Source organism: Chrysemys picta, chromosome 5, assembly GCF_011386835.1.
Source record: "Chrysemys picta bellii isolate R12L10 chromosome 5, ASM1138683v2, whole genome shotgun sequence".
In the NCBI taxonomy this organism is placed as follows: domain Eukaryota; kingdom Metazoa; phylum Chordata; order Testudines; family Emydidae; genus Chrysemys; species Chrysemys picta.
This window is the reverse complement of record NC_088795.1, coordinates 14,762,703-14,779,232: the sequence shown is the minus strand read 5'-3', so window position 1 is coordinate 14,779,232 and position 16,530 is coordinate 14,762,703. Positions and strand designations below refer to the sequence as shown.

The 16,530-nt window shown below is 46.3% G+C and overlaps 2 protein-coding genes across 5 annotated transcripts in view; one reads left to right on the top strand and one right to left on the bottom strand.

The window, feature by feature from the left end:
• Nucleotides 1-16,530, top strand: part of CCDC158 (coiled-coil domain containing 158) — a 67,127-nt gene that overhangs the window by 36,194 nt on the left and 14,403 nt on the right. For all 4 annotated transcript variants that reach the window (XM_024108442.3, XM_024108441.3, XM_065595981.1 and 1 more), the window contains 4 exons: nt 311-469; nt 3,710-3,802; nt 5,416-5,544; nt 8,846-9,009. In XM_024108442.3, the coding sequence (XP_023964210.2) occupies nt 311-469; nt 3,710-3,802; nt 5,416-5,544; nt 8,846-9,009 (545 nt within the window). The remainder of the gene's footprint in view (nt 1-310; nt 470-3,709; nt 3,803-5,415; nt 5,545-8,845; nt 9,010-16,530) is intronic.
• LOC135983538 (mediator of RNA polymerase II transcription subunit 15-like) lies at nt 13,406-15,177 on the bottom strand. The gene is made up of 2 exons (XM_065595983.1): nt 14,613-15,177; nt 13,406-14,013 (listed from the first exon to the last, which is right to left on the bottom strand). Exons 1-2 carry the CDS (start codon nt 15,037-15,039, stop codon nt 13,511-13,513), a joined length of 930 nt encoding a protein of 309 aa, XP_065452055.1. The 5' UTR covers nt 15,040-15,177; the 3' UTR covers nt 13,406-13,510.

Genomic DNA, 16,530 nt, shown 5'->3' with positions numbered 1-16,530 from the left:
GCAATGGAAGAGCTTATAATAATGTGGAGCATAGTATGCTCATACACTCTCAAAGCTTCAAATTTCAGATATGAAATGGTTCAAGGCTCTGTGAGGTGACAGTCTAACGCTATAAGAGGTCACCTTCTTATTGTGAAAACTCCTGTTTCTGCTCAGTATGATAGCTGAGCTTCTGGAAAGGTTCACTGAAATTTTTTTAAAGAATATAAACTACTTCAAGTCATAAAGCTCATTGACAACAGATGTGTATATTGTTAGCAATCCTAAACTGTTATCTCATTCACTTTGGTCTTGATCTCTACAAATGCAGGAGAAGCATTATCTGAAAGAAGAGAAAAATAAACTAAGCCAAGAACTGAGTTGTATTGCAACAGAAAACAACAAGATGACTGGAGAGCTGGAGATCCTAAGGTCACAAGATCGACGTTTGAAAGAAAAGATTGCCAACATGGAGGCAGCTCTTGATAAGGTAGCTCCTGGTTCAGTCAGACTTTTCATTCCCCAAACTTTTCTGTACTATTTCCTGTGAAGAGAAGGGACTTTAAGAGATGACATCTGTTAAAATCTTGACCTGGACCTCACGTTAATACACTTCTGCTTTCTTTAACAGAAGCCTTAATTTAGCCCTAGCTGGCTCGGGAGATACAAGTTGCACCTCCTTGAGCTAGAAGGGAAGAATTCACCCCTAGGGAAGGGCAAGTGTGGTTTGCACGGCTACCTTCCGCTGAATGCTCTGTGGTCTGGACTCCGTACGAGCCCTGCCAGAGAGACACTGAATCAGTATGTTCCTGGTGATCACCCTGGCCAGTATTGCCCATTTATGGAGGCTGCAGGCCTCCCAGTTCAGGGAGGATTGTAAGTACCTTGTGCTGTTGCAGTTGCTGTCTGGTTGAGCTTATCACAGCAGATCCTGACCCCTGGGTCTAGACAGCACTCCAGCCTCCAGGTGAGGACCCAAAGAGCCATGTAAAACTAACTGTTGTTAGAGGTGGAGTTGGTAGTGACACCTATACTTAAAATTGCCTAACACTTCTGTCAAGGTTCCTTCCCCACTCTGAACGTTAGGGTACAGATGTGGGGGCCTGCATAAAAACTTCTAAGCTTAACTACCAGCTTAGATCTGCTTTTGCTGCCATCACCCAAATGATTTATGAGTTATTTGGGAAACTCTGTCTCCCCCCCCCCAAAACCTTTCCCTCCCTGGGTAGCCTTGGGAGACTCTTCCACCAATTCCCTGGTGAACACCGATCCAACCGTTTGGATCTTAAAACAAGGAAAAATCAATCAGGTTCTTAAAAAGAAGGCTTTTAATTAAAGAAAGAAAGGTAAAAATCATCTCTTTAAAATCAGGATGGAAAATAACTTTACAGGGTAATCAGATTCAAAGAGCCCAGAGGAACCCCCTCTAGCCTTAAGTTCAAAGCTACAGCAAACAGAGATAAACACTCTAGCAAAAGGTACATTTACAAGTTGAGAAAACAAAGATAAAACTAATACGCCTTGCCTGGCTGTTACTTACCAGTTTGAAATATGAGAGACTTGTTCAGAAAGATTTGGAGAGCATGGATTGATGTCTGGTCCCTCTTAGTCCCAAGAGCGAACAACCCCCAAAACAAAGAGCACAAACAAAACCTTTCCCCCCACCAAGATTTCAAAGTATCTTGTCCCCTTATTGGTCCTTTGGGTCAGGTGTCAGCCAGGTTACCTGAGCTTCTTAACCCTTTACAGGTAAAAGGATTTTGGAGTCTCTGGCCAGGAGGGATTTTATAGTATTGTACACAGGAGGGCTGTTACCCTTCCCTTTATAGTTAAGGCAACTTCCCATTATAACATGGTTTTCTGTGGCTTTACAACTTTGCCATACTTTAACCATTCAGGCTGAAAGTTTCCATGCTGGCTTCTGCCTCAGGCTGAAGTTTTCAGGAGAGTTTCAGCTAGAACCGTTCAGCCCTTTCTGAAAAAGATATTGTGGAAAAATAATGTGCTTTTCCCATGTTAAAATTTTTTACAACCATTTCACGGAGGAGCTCAAGTGCCTCCATTCTGTGGAGCAAGGACTTGGAATTCGGCAGGGGGTTGCCTTGGGGCCCCAGATGTGCCTTTTCCTATCCCTGTGAAAAACACCCAAGCTGCACCAACCTATAAACCTTTGAAAAAAATCTCCATTTGCATATCTTCAGTATAGACTTGTTAGAGTTTGGCAGCTAAATTCCATCTGCACTGGCCATGCTCAACCTCTCACAGCGCCTATGTGCCAACCAGACTGTGCATGTGCCATCCCCATAAAACTCCATCTCAGGACTGCATGGGCCACCAGGGGGCACTGGGCACAGGAACTGAGAGCAGGTGGACTCTCCCTCGTGTGCCACAAAGTCCCCCTCCCTCCAGGCATACAGGCAGCATACAAGAGGTACATGTTTGACGCATATACAGTGGGGAAGAGAGCTAGTCCTAGTGGGGTGCGGAGAAGGAGTAGATTAGAACAAGGAGCCTGTGGGTGGACAGAGACTGGTTGGGCAAGGAGACTGAGACAAGGTGGTTGTTGGGGTGACTGGGATGAGGAGCCTAAGGAGGGAGACTCAGCCTGCGAGGGGGGGAAGACAGATTAGATGTGGAGCCAGCACCACAGGCATCCTTAATTCTGGCTGTTTCCTAAATTTGAGTGCTTGACTCTGCAACATTATGTTAGCACAGCTTTGTTGTGTGTAACAGAACATACAGTAATAATATAGCCAACTAACAAAGGCACAGACACAATGAAGGCTGGTGCTGTCTGAAAGTGAGTGGGTGAAAACTATCTGTAAAAAGTACAGTCAGAGCCCATTTAAAGCAGTGGGTAAAGATCATAACAGTGGTCAGACAGGACAGATAGTGCCTATCTTACCTACCCTGGAGAGCCTCCACTGTATAGACATCATTACAGGTAATTGATCAACCTGCTGCTCATAAATTATTTCTGAGTTGAATGTTGAAATAGAAACTACCGTGCAAACAAGAGGCAGCTAAGTATGTGTATGAACACTGTATTCATCATGCTTCAGTGAGCATAGAGAGTCAACTGCCTTTTTGTCATGTGGCAATGGTAAAGAATGACAGAAAGAAACTCAGTTTCTTCTAACACTGAACAAGAAACTTTATTAGAATTATGAAAACACCCTCCCTAAAATGTCCCTGTCTCTGTCTGCTTCACAGTAGCGCTCGGGCTCAGAAACTTCCCCAGCTCCTGTTGCTTAGTTTCCTGCTACAGATTTAAAGAACCAGAATACGTATTATCATATCTGCATATATCACATTTTTCCACTATAAACAATCTTTAACAAGTTGTATTATTTAACAGAGTATAGATTCCAGACTTCACCCCCTCATCCATTGTAAAGCCTTGAGGAGGGCTTTGCCCAGTTAATACACTTGGATTACCAAAGCCCATAGGTGTTCAGGATTCTTTCCAATAGGAATATCTCCTTTCACTAAGGTTGTTGTGTGGATATCATTGCTACAAGGGTCATATGGCAATTCAGCTGCCTTTTGGAAGCTCTGCAGGGCCGGCATCTGGTTTTATATTTCTAGAAAGCACCTACCACACTGCTGGCACTATACAAATAAAAGGTCTCTTTGTAGGGCCCCTTGTTCTTATTAGAGAGAAAGGATTAAAAACATTTAATAGAAAACAAAGAAAAGGTTAATTAAAATCTCATATTCTCTCTTGCAGGCATCTATGCAATTTGCAGAATGTCAGTGCATAATCCAGTGTCAGGAGCAAGAAGCTATGCGCTTCAAACTACAACACGCTTTGGATATAAAAGTAAGTTCTTTATACCTAATATGTGGACTGAAAAATTTAGGCATTTACTCTTGGTTCTAGTTTTAATACTACCCTCCTTTTACTTCAGCATATGCCCAAGGGTACTTATCTGATACCCTTAACTCAGGTTTAATATCACCCCTTCACAAGTGGTGCCTTTGATATCACTTACTTGTAAAATACTATTCCATGTGAGTAAGGGTATCAGGGTCTGACTTTAAATGAATTAAAGCTGTAATGGGAATGCTTTGGCACCATGCTTCTGTGACAAGTACTAAGACTTCTGTGATACTCCTGAAATTTTCTGGCAGTTTCAGGTGAATTAGAATTTGAGGGTTTTATTGAATTATATATGAAAATAAATAATGCACCCAGAACAGTAATAAGTTATTTAACTGGACATTAAAATATGGGACAATTTTGTTTTGTAGTGGCTCCTGTAGGATGGCCATGTACTAAGCACTCCATCCTGGGTCACTTTACAGGCATACTGATCCCTTTAGCCCCCCCATTTGCAGGACCTGTAAGAACTGCACACAACTTTCCCACAGCTGTCCCACCCTTTGCCCGTGGCTGGCTTAATAATAGGACGATTCTTTTCTAGGATAACATCACCCCTGCCTAGGGCTGATTTAGTAGCAGAAACAATTCCTTTCCATATTACCACCCCTGCCTAGGGCCACTTCAATAACAGAAATAGTTCTTAACCATCACAGGGTCCCAAAATAAAGCCCATCACCACATAAGAGTCCATACTAAGCTCTGGTGTCTTCCCTCATAGCCAGAGTTCTTATTCTGTCCCAGCTTGTCCTCCCAGTTCTTCCTAGCTGGAGCTTAGCCTTCCATCTCTTGCCTTTAGGCCCAGACTCCATCCAGGTTTCTCCACAGAAGCTGCTTGGTCCCTGGGCTTCTCTCTGTCACAGCTCCCTTGGCCTCAGGGCCTTCCCCACATGCGGTCTTCGCACACTCTGCAGTTTCTCTTTGCTATTCTATGCTCCCCCCACTGCAGCCTCCTTCTGCTCTTTACAGGGCAATCACCCTGTTCCCTCTCCTGTGTGACTCCTTCTATGATCAGGTCTGGCTCATCGGGTGAGCCACCATGTGGCAGCTCCTAAAAATCATTACCCTTGAGTGGTTCCCAGCTAAAAAACAGTTGTAACCACCACAGCAATACATGGAATTCTGAGCCCAAAGCAAACTGCTGGAAGTGTGTGTGACTAATGGGTTTAAAGGGGTTAACTTGTGTGTGCCTTGTAAAGTGGATTATAGGACTACACGGGGCACCATATTTTATAGCATCAAACTGCCTGCTGCATTCAGGATTCCTTGCAGTCAGTGTGATCCTATTGTTTTTTACTCTGCATTGGAGGAACCCCAGTCATGGACCAGCCAAGATTTTCAAAAGTGACTATTGATTTTGGGTGCCTCCATTTTTGTGTTCCCAACCTGAGACAACCCTAAAGGGGTCTGAATTGAGGCCCTCAGAGTCACTAGTCACTTTTGAGAATCTTGGACCAAGGCTCCACTGTGCTACATACTGTAAAAAACACACCACAAAGATGGCACCTGTACACCATTTTGTCTGCTTACACCTGACTACTGTTCTTCGGCAGGAACTGCAGGGCCCAGGATATACGTCAGGTTCTACTTCTTCTGGAAAGCCACGCCACATATCATTGCCACTTACTCATCCCCACGCTAACGTGCCATCTTCCCAAGCCTTTCAAGGCTTCATTCCTCACGTGAGTATCGGCTCTAGATTGTGAAGTCAGCATGACACAGAGCTGTTCTGAAGTTCAAAAACAGATGTCATTTCCAGTGGGGGTTTTTCAAAGGGATTCTTACCTACCAGGATTAACTCATTTCCTATAATGTCTCATATTATGGACTTACTCCTTTTCTTTTTATTTAGCTAAGACTATCTTAGCAGTTGGAGAATAAAAACTAGCTTTTTAAAACAAATTTCCTTACCTGTGTCACTAATAACACTTTAAAATATTGAAACAAAGACTACATTGAAATACATTTGACTTTTCACCATTTATGGCGTGTGTTTTCTGTAACTCACTCAGCACAGACAGTGAGAAAAGACTAGTCAGAATTCCAGTTTCCAGCCAATTTCCTTTTCTGGTTCTCATGCACCAGTACAATCCTGCAATGTTTTCGTTGCAAATGCTGCAGGAGAATGTTTTAAAATTTCCTTCTCATACAGGCTTTCTCTGATTTTTTTTTCCTTTTAGTTTATGACAGCTTTTGTATTAATATTAGATTACGTAACCTTCCTCCCTTCTTTTTAAATACACCTAAATTATGGATTTAACCGAAGTCTTTAGAGAAAATAATGGAGAATTATTTTCTGCATTAGTTTTTATATGATTCTCCATATAGGACATGCCACAGCTCCCACCAAAGTAAATGGGAGTCTCCATTACCTTTGGTAGCAATTGGATCAAGCCCATGATCATTAACACACAACAGAGTGTGGGTTTGTCAGTCACTATGCGCACACCTTATTTTTTATCAGTAAATATGTATTGTGGGACCAATTCTGTTCTCACACAGATCTATTGATCTCAGTAGGAAGTGAACCTAATTAAGGCCCCATCAGCCCTCTGCGTGTGCTCATGGCATGCCCCCTCCATGCTCCTACAGACTCCACATGTAGGGAGGGGTGCAGGGCCAAAAGTTGCAGAGTGTCCCCACCAATCCCCTGGGGAAATATAAGATACTGCAGATAAAATCTACAGTATTTTTTTCTGCTTTGCTCTTTGTGTTTTGGAAATTCACATTTCCTACCAGGACAGCTGTGGCTCGGGGGAGTCCCAAATAGCACAGCTCCTGCAGGAGCTAAACTAGTGCCCATGGATTTATGGGAGTGGGTAGCAGGCAGCAATGCTGAAGAAAGGGCCCTGTGCCCAGCCTTTCCCTTCCCTTGTGTGAGAATAACCTTCCTAGAGGGTGTGGCCAGGTGAGGACAGAATTGGACCTTGTATATTTACAGTACTGTATGTTCAGCTTTATCTTTGCCGGGTCCAGTGTAAACCAAATGCCGACATTTAACTTGAGCATACTAATGCACCATTGAGAGAACTTTAGTAACTCCAGTGCAAAAGGTTTTTATTGCTTTCTCAGAAAAGAAATGGTTTGATCACTCTACAGCATTGCTAGTTTCTCTTTCACACAGCAGAGAAAACGTCACTAAATGATGGCCATAATTTTGCGGCTCAGGCATGTTTGTGTACTTTAGCCTATGAATTGTCTATTTGCTCTGTCCATTGACTGTCTGCATAAACTGTTACCTATCTCTGAGTTTTCTGAGAACAGACAAAGCAGCTAGGAAATTATAAAAAAGCTTTGACCAAAGTTTTCCTTATATCACTTGGAGACATGCACTAAAAAAGTTTCAGTTACCAACTAACTTCACTTTCTAATGTGTCCCTTTTTCTGTATATACAGCATGTGAGCAGAACGTATCAATTGTGTGACTCCAATGAAATCAGTGGAGTCACAGCAAGGATGCAGTTGGCCTTGCTGGGTGTGTCTACACTGCAATTTAAAACCCAACTGACTCTGGCTCAGGGGCTGTTTAATTGCAGTGTAGATGTCCAGGCTCAAGCTGGAGCCTGGGCTCTGGGACCTTCCCCCCTCGTGGGGTCCCAGAGCTCGGACTCCAGCCCAAGCCCAAATGTCTACACTGCAATTAAACAGCCCCACAAGCCCAACCCCCGTGAGCCCACACCAGCTGGCACAGGTCAGACATGGGTGTCCAATTGTAGTATAGACATACCCATCGTAAGCACCACCTGTTAAGATTGCCTGACACTTCCCATTATAATATCCTATTATTAGATGCTTATAACTTTGCCAACCTTTAATCATTTGGGCTGACATTTTTTTATATCGGGTGTCTGTTTCAAGATGACTTTAAGAAAGAAAAACCCATTTCAGCCAGAACGGTTTAACCATTTCCAAGAATGAAGTTAGAGAAAAGTGCATTGTTTTGCCCACGTTAAAAAGAATTCTGGCAATCTTTTCTTTGAGGAGCTCAAGCACTCTAATAGTGCGGTCCTCATTTTCTGGGTGCCTGACTTGAGCCCACGGGTCTTGATTTGCAAAATTGCTGAGCGTTCACAGCCGCAACTGAAGTCAATCCGAGTTGTGCTGCAAACAGATAAAGTGTTATATAATGCTAAGTAATCTGAAGAATCAGGTCCTAGAGGTCTCAGATTGGGCACTCAAAATTAGTGGACACTTTTGACCTTAAAATCCCTGTGCCTCTGTTCCCCATCTGTAAAATGGGAGTAATACCAGCCCCTCATTTCACAGGCGGTGTTGTGATAATGAATCCATTTGTGTTTGTGAATAATCAGATACTGTCGTGAGGAGCACCAGAAAAAAGCTGATGAGGAAATGAATAATTCTCTGTTCAAAGCCGGGTTTGAATAGGGTTCACTAAATAAGGCCTAGGGCCACCCATTGCACAATCGGGAGAAAACAAAATATTGAATTTAATAAAATTTAATAAATACTGAATGTAACTTACTTTTCATTGAGTGAGGACTGTGCATCATGTGCGCTGAATGAGATGGAGGTCCTGTGGAAAATATAGTATGTGATCATGTAATTAAAGACTGCTTTACAATGCATATGCACCAGGGGGGCTGAATTAAGGTTGCATTTCCTAACTTTTGAGTGCTTAACTTTGCAACCTTAATAATGTTTTTTGAACATAGTATTTGTATATGTATATAAAAATTTACATCTATATCCAGTACCGTGTATAATCATGTTATGATTTTCTTTACAATATTCTGAAAGAGAGAGAGTTTATTAACTTACATAGTATATTCACCTCTTATAAAGTATTTTGATAATGATCAAATTTGCATGGTCAAACCTCTAGATAGCTTCCACTAAAATAGAGTTAAAAAATCTAATAACTAAGAACAAAAGAGAAATGTCTGTCTTTAGCTGGGTATATATAGGTCTGGAAAGCAAAATGCCATTTTAAACATTTCTTTTATAAATGACTATTTAATTCAGATGCCACCCAAGCCAGGCATTGTGAAGGAGGACCCACTGCGAGATTTAAAGCGGCTTCTCCAGGAATTAAGAAGTACGATTGATGAGATCCCCTCCATGGTTCTCAGTAAGAGTGACAGCGATGGCAGGAGAGAGTTACCTTTAGCCACCTTGAGAAACACAATGTAAGAAAAGTGTAAACTACTCTGGATGTATATAGCCTTCGGAAACTAAAATCTGGCCACTCAAGTGCTTTGGGGGCAGTGCAGGATACAGTTGTACAGGAAACCTGGATTTAGGAGTGGACTCAAGGTATCCAGAGAGATTAGCCATATTGCTTATGCAACAGCCCTTATTGATAAGCTGTTTTCTGGGAGAGGAATAGTGGTTGCTTATAAGAGTGCAGAAGGAGAACGGTGGCCCAAATTAAAAAGATTGGCAAGGTATCCGCGCCATGGATGAATCCATGTCACAGGCTGAGGATGATATATGGCTATGATGGTAGTGGAACTAGAAAATGACTGCATCATTTGCACCCCCGTGATGTCTTGTTTATTTACTTTCCATCTAAGCATTTCAGATTTGATGATCATTTGTGAACCCCCTTCTGCTGTATTATGGAAGTATCCTGTCATGTGAGAGACAGGCGAATGGTTTCTCTTAGCACACTAAAATGACTTCATAGATCATGTTAAACAAAATATCAAAACCAGCATCACTTGTAAAAGCCTGATGCTCCGGATCCAGAAATAGAGAGTTTGTAAAGATTAACATCATTCATGACTTTGCATTAGAATATATTCTTTATTTCAAGAATTATTTATCTGCCATTGTATGTAAAATTGGGGCTTTGTCAGATCAGTCTCATATACCAAACATGCTTTTTACTGTTTTGGCTGAGTAGCTGTTTTTTATTGAACCAGAAATCAGCATCAAACCTTCTGAGAGTCTCGACAGTCATAACGAGGGCCCTACCAAATGCATGGTTCATTTTGGTCAATTTCACGGTCATGGGATTTTAAACATTTTAAATTTCATGATTTCAACTATTTAAATCTGAAATTTCACGGTGTTGTAATTGTAGAGGTCCTGACCCAAAAAGGAGTTGGGGGGGGGGCGCAAGGTTATTGTAGGGCAGTTGCAGTTCTGCTACACTTAGGGTACGTCTACACTACGAAATTAGTTCGAATTTATAGAAGCCGGTTTTATTGAAATCGGTTGTATACAGCCGATTGTGTGTGTCCACACAATAAAATGCTCTAGGTGCTCTAGTCGGCGGACCGCGTCCACAGTACAAGGCTAGCGTCGACTTCCAGAGCATTGCACTATGGGTAGCTATCCCACAGCTATCCCACAGTTCCCGCAGTCTCCGCCGCCCCTTTGAATTCTGGGTTGAGATCCCAATGCCCGGATGATGCAAAACAGTGTCGCGGGCGGTTCTGGGTACATGTCGTCAGGCCCCTCCCTCCCCCGTCACAGCAACGGCAGACAATAGATTCGCGCCTCTTTACCTGGGTTACCTGGGTTACCTGTGCAGACAACATGGAGCCCGCTCAGCTCAGCTCACCGTCACCATATGTCCTCTGGGTGCCGGCAGACGTGGGACTGCATTGCTACACAGCAGCAGCTGCTAACTGCCTTTTGGCGGTAGACGGTGCAGTAGACTGGTAGCCTTCATCGGCGATCTGGGTGCTGGCAGCCGGGGGGCTTGCCTTTTGGCAGTAAATGGTGTATTACGACTATTAGCCGTCCTATTACAAGTCGGGTCATCGCACGTTAGCAGAGTCTTCCCCGAGCAGCCGATTGTGCAATAGGCCTGAAGACCATCATCATACGCCGCCCCGTATTTGCTGCCAAGCACCCAGAAAGATGCCGAGGGCTATCAGTCACGCTGCACCGTCGTCTTAAGATGTAAAAAATAGATTTGCTCTGTATTCATTTGCTTCCCCCTCCCTCCGTCAAATCAACGGCCTGCTAAGCCCAGGGTTTTCAGTTTAATCTTTGGGGGGAACATTCTGTGTGACAGTTGTTTGTGTTTCTCCCTGATGCACAGCCACCGTTCTTGATTTTAATTCCCTGTGCCTGTACGCCATGTCGTCACTCAGCCCGCCCTCCCTCCTTCGCCTAGTCCGTCAGATACTACGTTTGCGCCACAGCTCAGAGAGCCGAGAAGCGGTTCGCGCCTTTTCTTTGAATTCTGGGTTGAGATTCCAATGCCCGGATGATGCAAAACAGTGTCGCGGGCGGTTCTGGGTACATGTCGTCAGGCCCCTCCCCCCTCGTCACAGCAAGGCAGACAATAGATTCGCGCCTTTTTACCTGGGTTACCTGTGCAGACAACATACCACGGCAAGCATGGAGCCCGCTCAGCTCAGCTGAGCTCAACGTCACCATATGTCCTCTGGGTGCCGGCAGACGTGGGACTGCATTGCTACACAGCAGCAGCTGCTAACTGCCTTTTGGCGGTAGACGGTGTAGCATGACTGATAGCCGTGGGGCTGGCAGCCGTAGGGCTGCATTGCACCAGCCCCTTGCAGGCGATGGTATATTATGACTGGTACCCGTCATCGTCATACTGGTATGGCTGTCAATCATGGCCACCTGGGCAGACATGCTACTGTTTTGATGATGATGGTTACCAGTCGTAATATACTATTTTCTGCCAATTGCCCAGTATTGTCTGCTAAGCACCCAGAAGAGGCCGAGAGCGATGCTGGGTGCTGGCGGACGTGGGGCTGGCAGACGTGGGGCTGCATTGCTACACAGCAGCAATCCCTTGCCTTTTGGCAGATGATGGTATATTATGATTGGTACCCATCGTCGTCATACTGGTATGGCTGTCACTCATGCTGCACCGTCGGCTGCCACCTTAAGATGTAAAAAATAGATTTGTTCTGTGTTCATTTGCTTCCCCTTCCTCCGTGAAATCAACGGCCTGCTAAGCCCAGGGTTTCCAGTTTAATCTTTGGGGGGACCATTCTGTGTGACAGTTATTTGTGTTTCTCCCTGTTCCTGTACCTGTACGCCATGTCGTCACTCGGCCCTCCCTCCCTCCCTCCCGCCCTCCTTCTCCTGGTCCATCAGATACTACTTTCGCGCCTTTTTTCTGACCAGGCGCCATAGCTAGCACTGGGATCATGGAGCCCGCTCAGATCACTGCGGCAATTATGAGCACTATGAACACCACGCGCATTGTCCTGGAGTATATGCAGAGCCAGGACATGCCAAGGCGAAACCCGGACCAGGCGAGGAGGCGATTGCAGCGCGGCGATGAGAGTGATGAGGAAATTGACATGGACATAGACCTCTCACAAGGCACAGGCACCAGCAATGTGGAAATCATGGTGTCACTGGGGCAGGTTGATGCCATGGAACGCCGATTCTGGGCCCGGGAAACAAGCACAGACTGGTGGGACCGCATCGTGCTGCAGGTATGGGACGATTCCCAGTGGCTGCGAAACTTTCGCATGCGTAAGGGCACTTTCATGGAACTTTGTGACTTGCTGTCCCCTGCCCTGAAACGCCAGGATACCAAGATGAGAGCAGCCCTCACAGTTGAGAGGCGAGTGGCGATAGCCCTGTGGAAGCTTGCAACGCCAGACAGCTACCGGTCAGTCGGGAATCAATTTGGAGTGGGCAAATCTACGGTGGGGGCTGCTGTGATCCAATTTGCCAGGGCAATGAAAGACCTGGTGATAGCAAGGGTAGTGACTCTGGGCAACGTGCAGTCAATAGTGGATGGTTTTGCTGAAATGGGATTCCCAAACTGTGGCGGGGCCATAGACGGAACCCATATCCCTATCTTGTCACCGGAGCACCAAGCCACCGACTACGTAAACCGCAAGGGGTACTTTTCAATGCTGCTGCAAGCCCTGGTGGATCACAAGGGACGTTTCACCAACATCAACGTGGGATGGCCGGGAAAGGTACATGATGCTCGCGTCTTCAGGAACTCTGCTCTGTTTCGAAAGCTGGAGGAAGGGACTTTCTTCCCGGACCAGAAAGTGACCATTGGGGATGTTGAAATGCCTATCGTGATCCTTGGGGACCCAGCCTACCCCTTAATGCCATGGCTCATGAAGCCGTACACAGGCAGCCTGGACAGGAGTCAGGACCTGTTCAACTACAGGCTGAGCAAGTGCCGAATGGTGGTGGAATGTGCATTTGGACGTTTAAAAGCGCGCTGGCGCAGCTTACTGACTCGCTCAGACCTCAGCGAAAAGAATATCCCCATTGTTATTGCTACTTGCTGTGCGCTCCACAATATCTGTGAGAGTAAGGGGGAGACCTTTATGGCGGGGTGGGAGGTTGAGGCAACTCGCCTGGCCGCTGATTACGCGCAGCCAGACACCAGGGCGGTTAGAGGAGCACAGCAGGGCGCGGTGCGCATCAGAGAAGCTTTGAAAACGAGTTTTGTGACTGGCCAGGCTACTGTGTGAAACTTCTGTTTGTTTCTCCTTGATGAACCCTCCAAACCCCCCCCCCGACCTGGTTCACTCTACTTCCCTGTAAACCAACCACCCCACCCCACCCTCCCCTCCCGCTTGCAGAGGCAATAAAGTCATTTTTTTTTAACATTCATGCATTCTTTATTAGTTCCTTACAGAGGTAGGGGGATAATTGCCAAGGTAGCCTGGGATGGGTGGGGGAGGAGGGATGGAAAAGGAAACACTGCATTTTAAAACTTTAACTCTTATTGAAGGCCAGCCTTCTGATGCTTGGGCGATCATCTGGGGTGGAGTGACTGGGTGGACGGAGGCCCCCCCACCGTGTTCTTGGGCGTCTGGGTGAGGAGGCTATGGAACTTGGGGAGGAGGGCTGTTGGTTACACAGGGGCTGTAGCGGCGGTCTCTGCTCCTGCTGCCTTTCCTGCAACTCAACCATACGCTCGAGCATATCAGTTTGATGCTCCAGCAGACGGAGCATCGACTCTTGCCTTCTGTCTGCAAGCTGACGCCACCTATCGTCTTCAGCCCGCCACTTGCTCTGTTCTTCCCGCGATTCAGCCCGCCACCTCTCCTCTCGTTCATATTGGGCTTTTCTCATCTCCGTCATTGACTGCCTCCACGCATTCTGCTGTGCTCTATCAGCCTGGGCGGACATCTGCAGCTCCGTGAACATCTCGTCCCTCGTCCTACGTTTTCTCTTTCTAATGTTCACGAGCCTCTGCGAAGGAGAAACATTTGCAGCTGGCGGAGGAGAAGGGAGAGGTGGTTAAAAAAGACACATTTTAGAGAACAATGGGTACACTCTTTCATTACAAGGTCGCATATTTCGACTTGCAGGCAGCCATCGTAGGCCACAGTGTTTTGGCTTTTTTAACCTTCTTAACATGCGGGAAAGGTTGCAAACAGCAGCGCATTTCCCATATCAAGGATGAATTGGGTTGTCCATTTAAAATGGGGTTTCAATGTAAAAGGAGGGGGCTGCGGTTTCCCGGTTAACATGCGGCACAAACACAAGTAAACCCCCCCCCCCACACACACACACACACGATTCTCTGGGATGATCACTTCACCCCTCCCCCCACCGCGTGGTTAACAGCGGGGAACATTTCTGGTCAGAAGAGCAGGAACGGGCGCCTCTGAATGTCCCCTTAATAAAATCACCCCATTTCAACCAGGAGAGCTTTCTGGAGATGTCCCTGGAGGATTTCCGCTCCATCCCCATACACGTTAACAGACTTTTCCAGTAGATGTACTGGCCGCGATTGCCAGGGCAAAGTAATCATTAAACACGCTTGCTTTTTTTTTGTAATGTTTACAAATAGTTACAAAGTTACACTCACCAGAGGTCTCCTGTGTGCCCTGAGGGTCTTGGGTGAGTTCGGGGGTTACTGGTTCCAGGTCCAGGGTCACAAACATATCCTGGCTGTTGGGGAAACCGGTTTCTCCGCTTCCTTGCTGCTGTGAGCTACCTACAGTACCTCCATCGTCATCTTCCTCGTTCCCCGAACCGTCTTCCCTGTGTGTTTCTCCAGTGAGAGAGTCATAGCACACGGTTGGGGTAGTGGTGGCTGCACCCCCTAGGATCGCATGCAGCTCCGCGTAGTAGCGGCAAGTTTGCGGCTCTGCCCCGGACCTTCCGTTTGCTTCTCTGGCTTTGTGGTAAGCTTGCCGTAGCTCCTTAATTTTCACACGGCACTGCTGTGTGTCCCTGTTATGGCCTCGGTCCTTCATGGCCTTGGAGATCTTTTCTAATACCGTTCGGTCCATGCTGGAGCTCTTTTGCGATCCTGGGAGGACTCCATCACGGTTACCTGTGCTGATGAGCTCTGCGGGGTCACCTGTGCTCTCCACGCTGGGCAAACAGGAAATGAAATTCAAACCTTCGCGGGTCTTTTCCTGTCTACCTGGTCAGTGCATCTGAGTTGAGCGTGCTGTCCAGAGCGGTCACAATGAAGCACTGTGGGATAGCTCCCGGAGGCCAATAACGTCGAATTCCGTCCACACTACCCCAATTCCGACCCGCAAAGACCGGTTTTATCGCTAATCCCCTCGTCAGAGGTGGTGTAAAGAAACCGGTTTAAAGGACCCTTTAAGTCGAAAGAAAGGGCTTCATTGTGTGGACGTGTCCAGGCTTAATTCGGTTTAACGCTGCTAAAGTCGACCTAAACCCGTAGTGTAGACCAGGCCTTACTTCTGTGCTGCTGCTGGCGGCGTTGCTGCTTTCAGAGCTGGGCAGCTGGACAGCGGCGGCTGCTGGCTGGGAGCCCAGCTCTGAAGGAAGAGTCACCACCAGCACCAGCGCAGAAATAAGGATGGCATGGTATGGTATTGCCACCCTTACTTCTGTGCTGCTGCTGGCAGGGCACTGCCTTCATAGCCGGGCACCCAGCCAACAGTTGCCACTCTCTGGCCGCCCAACTCTGAAGGCAGCATAGAAGAAAGGGTGACAATACAGCAACCCCCCAGCAACTCCCTTTTGGGTACATCTACACTACAGCGGGGAGTCGATTTAAGATACGCAAATTCAGCTACGTGAATAGCGTAGCTGAATTCGACATATTGCAGCCGACTTACCCCGTTGTGAGGACGGCGGCAAAATCGACTTCTGCCGCTTTTTGTCGGCGGCGCTTACTACCACCTCCGCTGGTGGAGTTAGAGCGCCGATTCGGGGATCGATTGTCGCGTCCCGACGGGACGCGATCAATCGATCCCCGAGAGGTCGATTTCTACCCGCCGATTCAGGCAGGTAGTATAGACCAGACCTTTGGGTCAGAATCCCCAATTTGAGAAATCCCCCTGAAATCTGTATAGTATAGGGTAAAATCACACAGAAGATGAGATTCACAGGGGGGAGACCAGATTTCATGGTCTGTGATGTGTTTTTCACGGCCATGAATTTGGTAGGGCCCTAGTCATAACAAGAGAAGAGTGTTTCAGAACACAGGGCAATCAACAGTGCTGAATTGCCAATGTCTGGATTATAATGATTGTCTGTATTATATCTTTATGATGGAAGTGAGATAAGCCATTGTTTTCTCTGTTGCTAATTCAGCCGTGAGTTCAAGAAATGGTTTTCAACGTCTAGCAAAAGGACTGGTGAATCTTTTTTGTAAGGAACAGTTTCTTTGGAAAGATTTGCCTACTGTTTTCTCTCTCCTGTGTGATACTGTGTTCCCCATGTGAGTTGACATGAGGACTGGAGAATCCTTTCCAGAACTAATTATCCCTCAGAAAATGACTATATCTGCCAATCCTCAT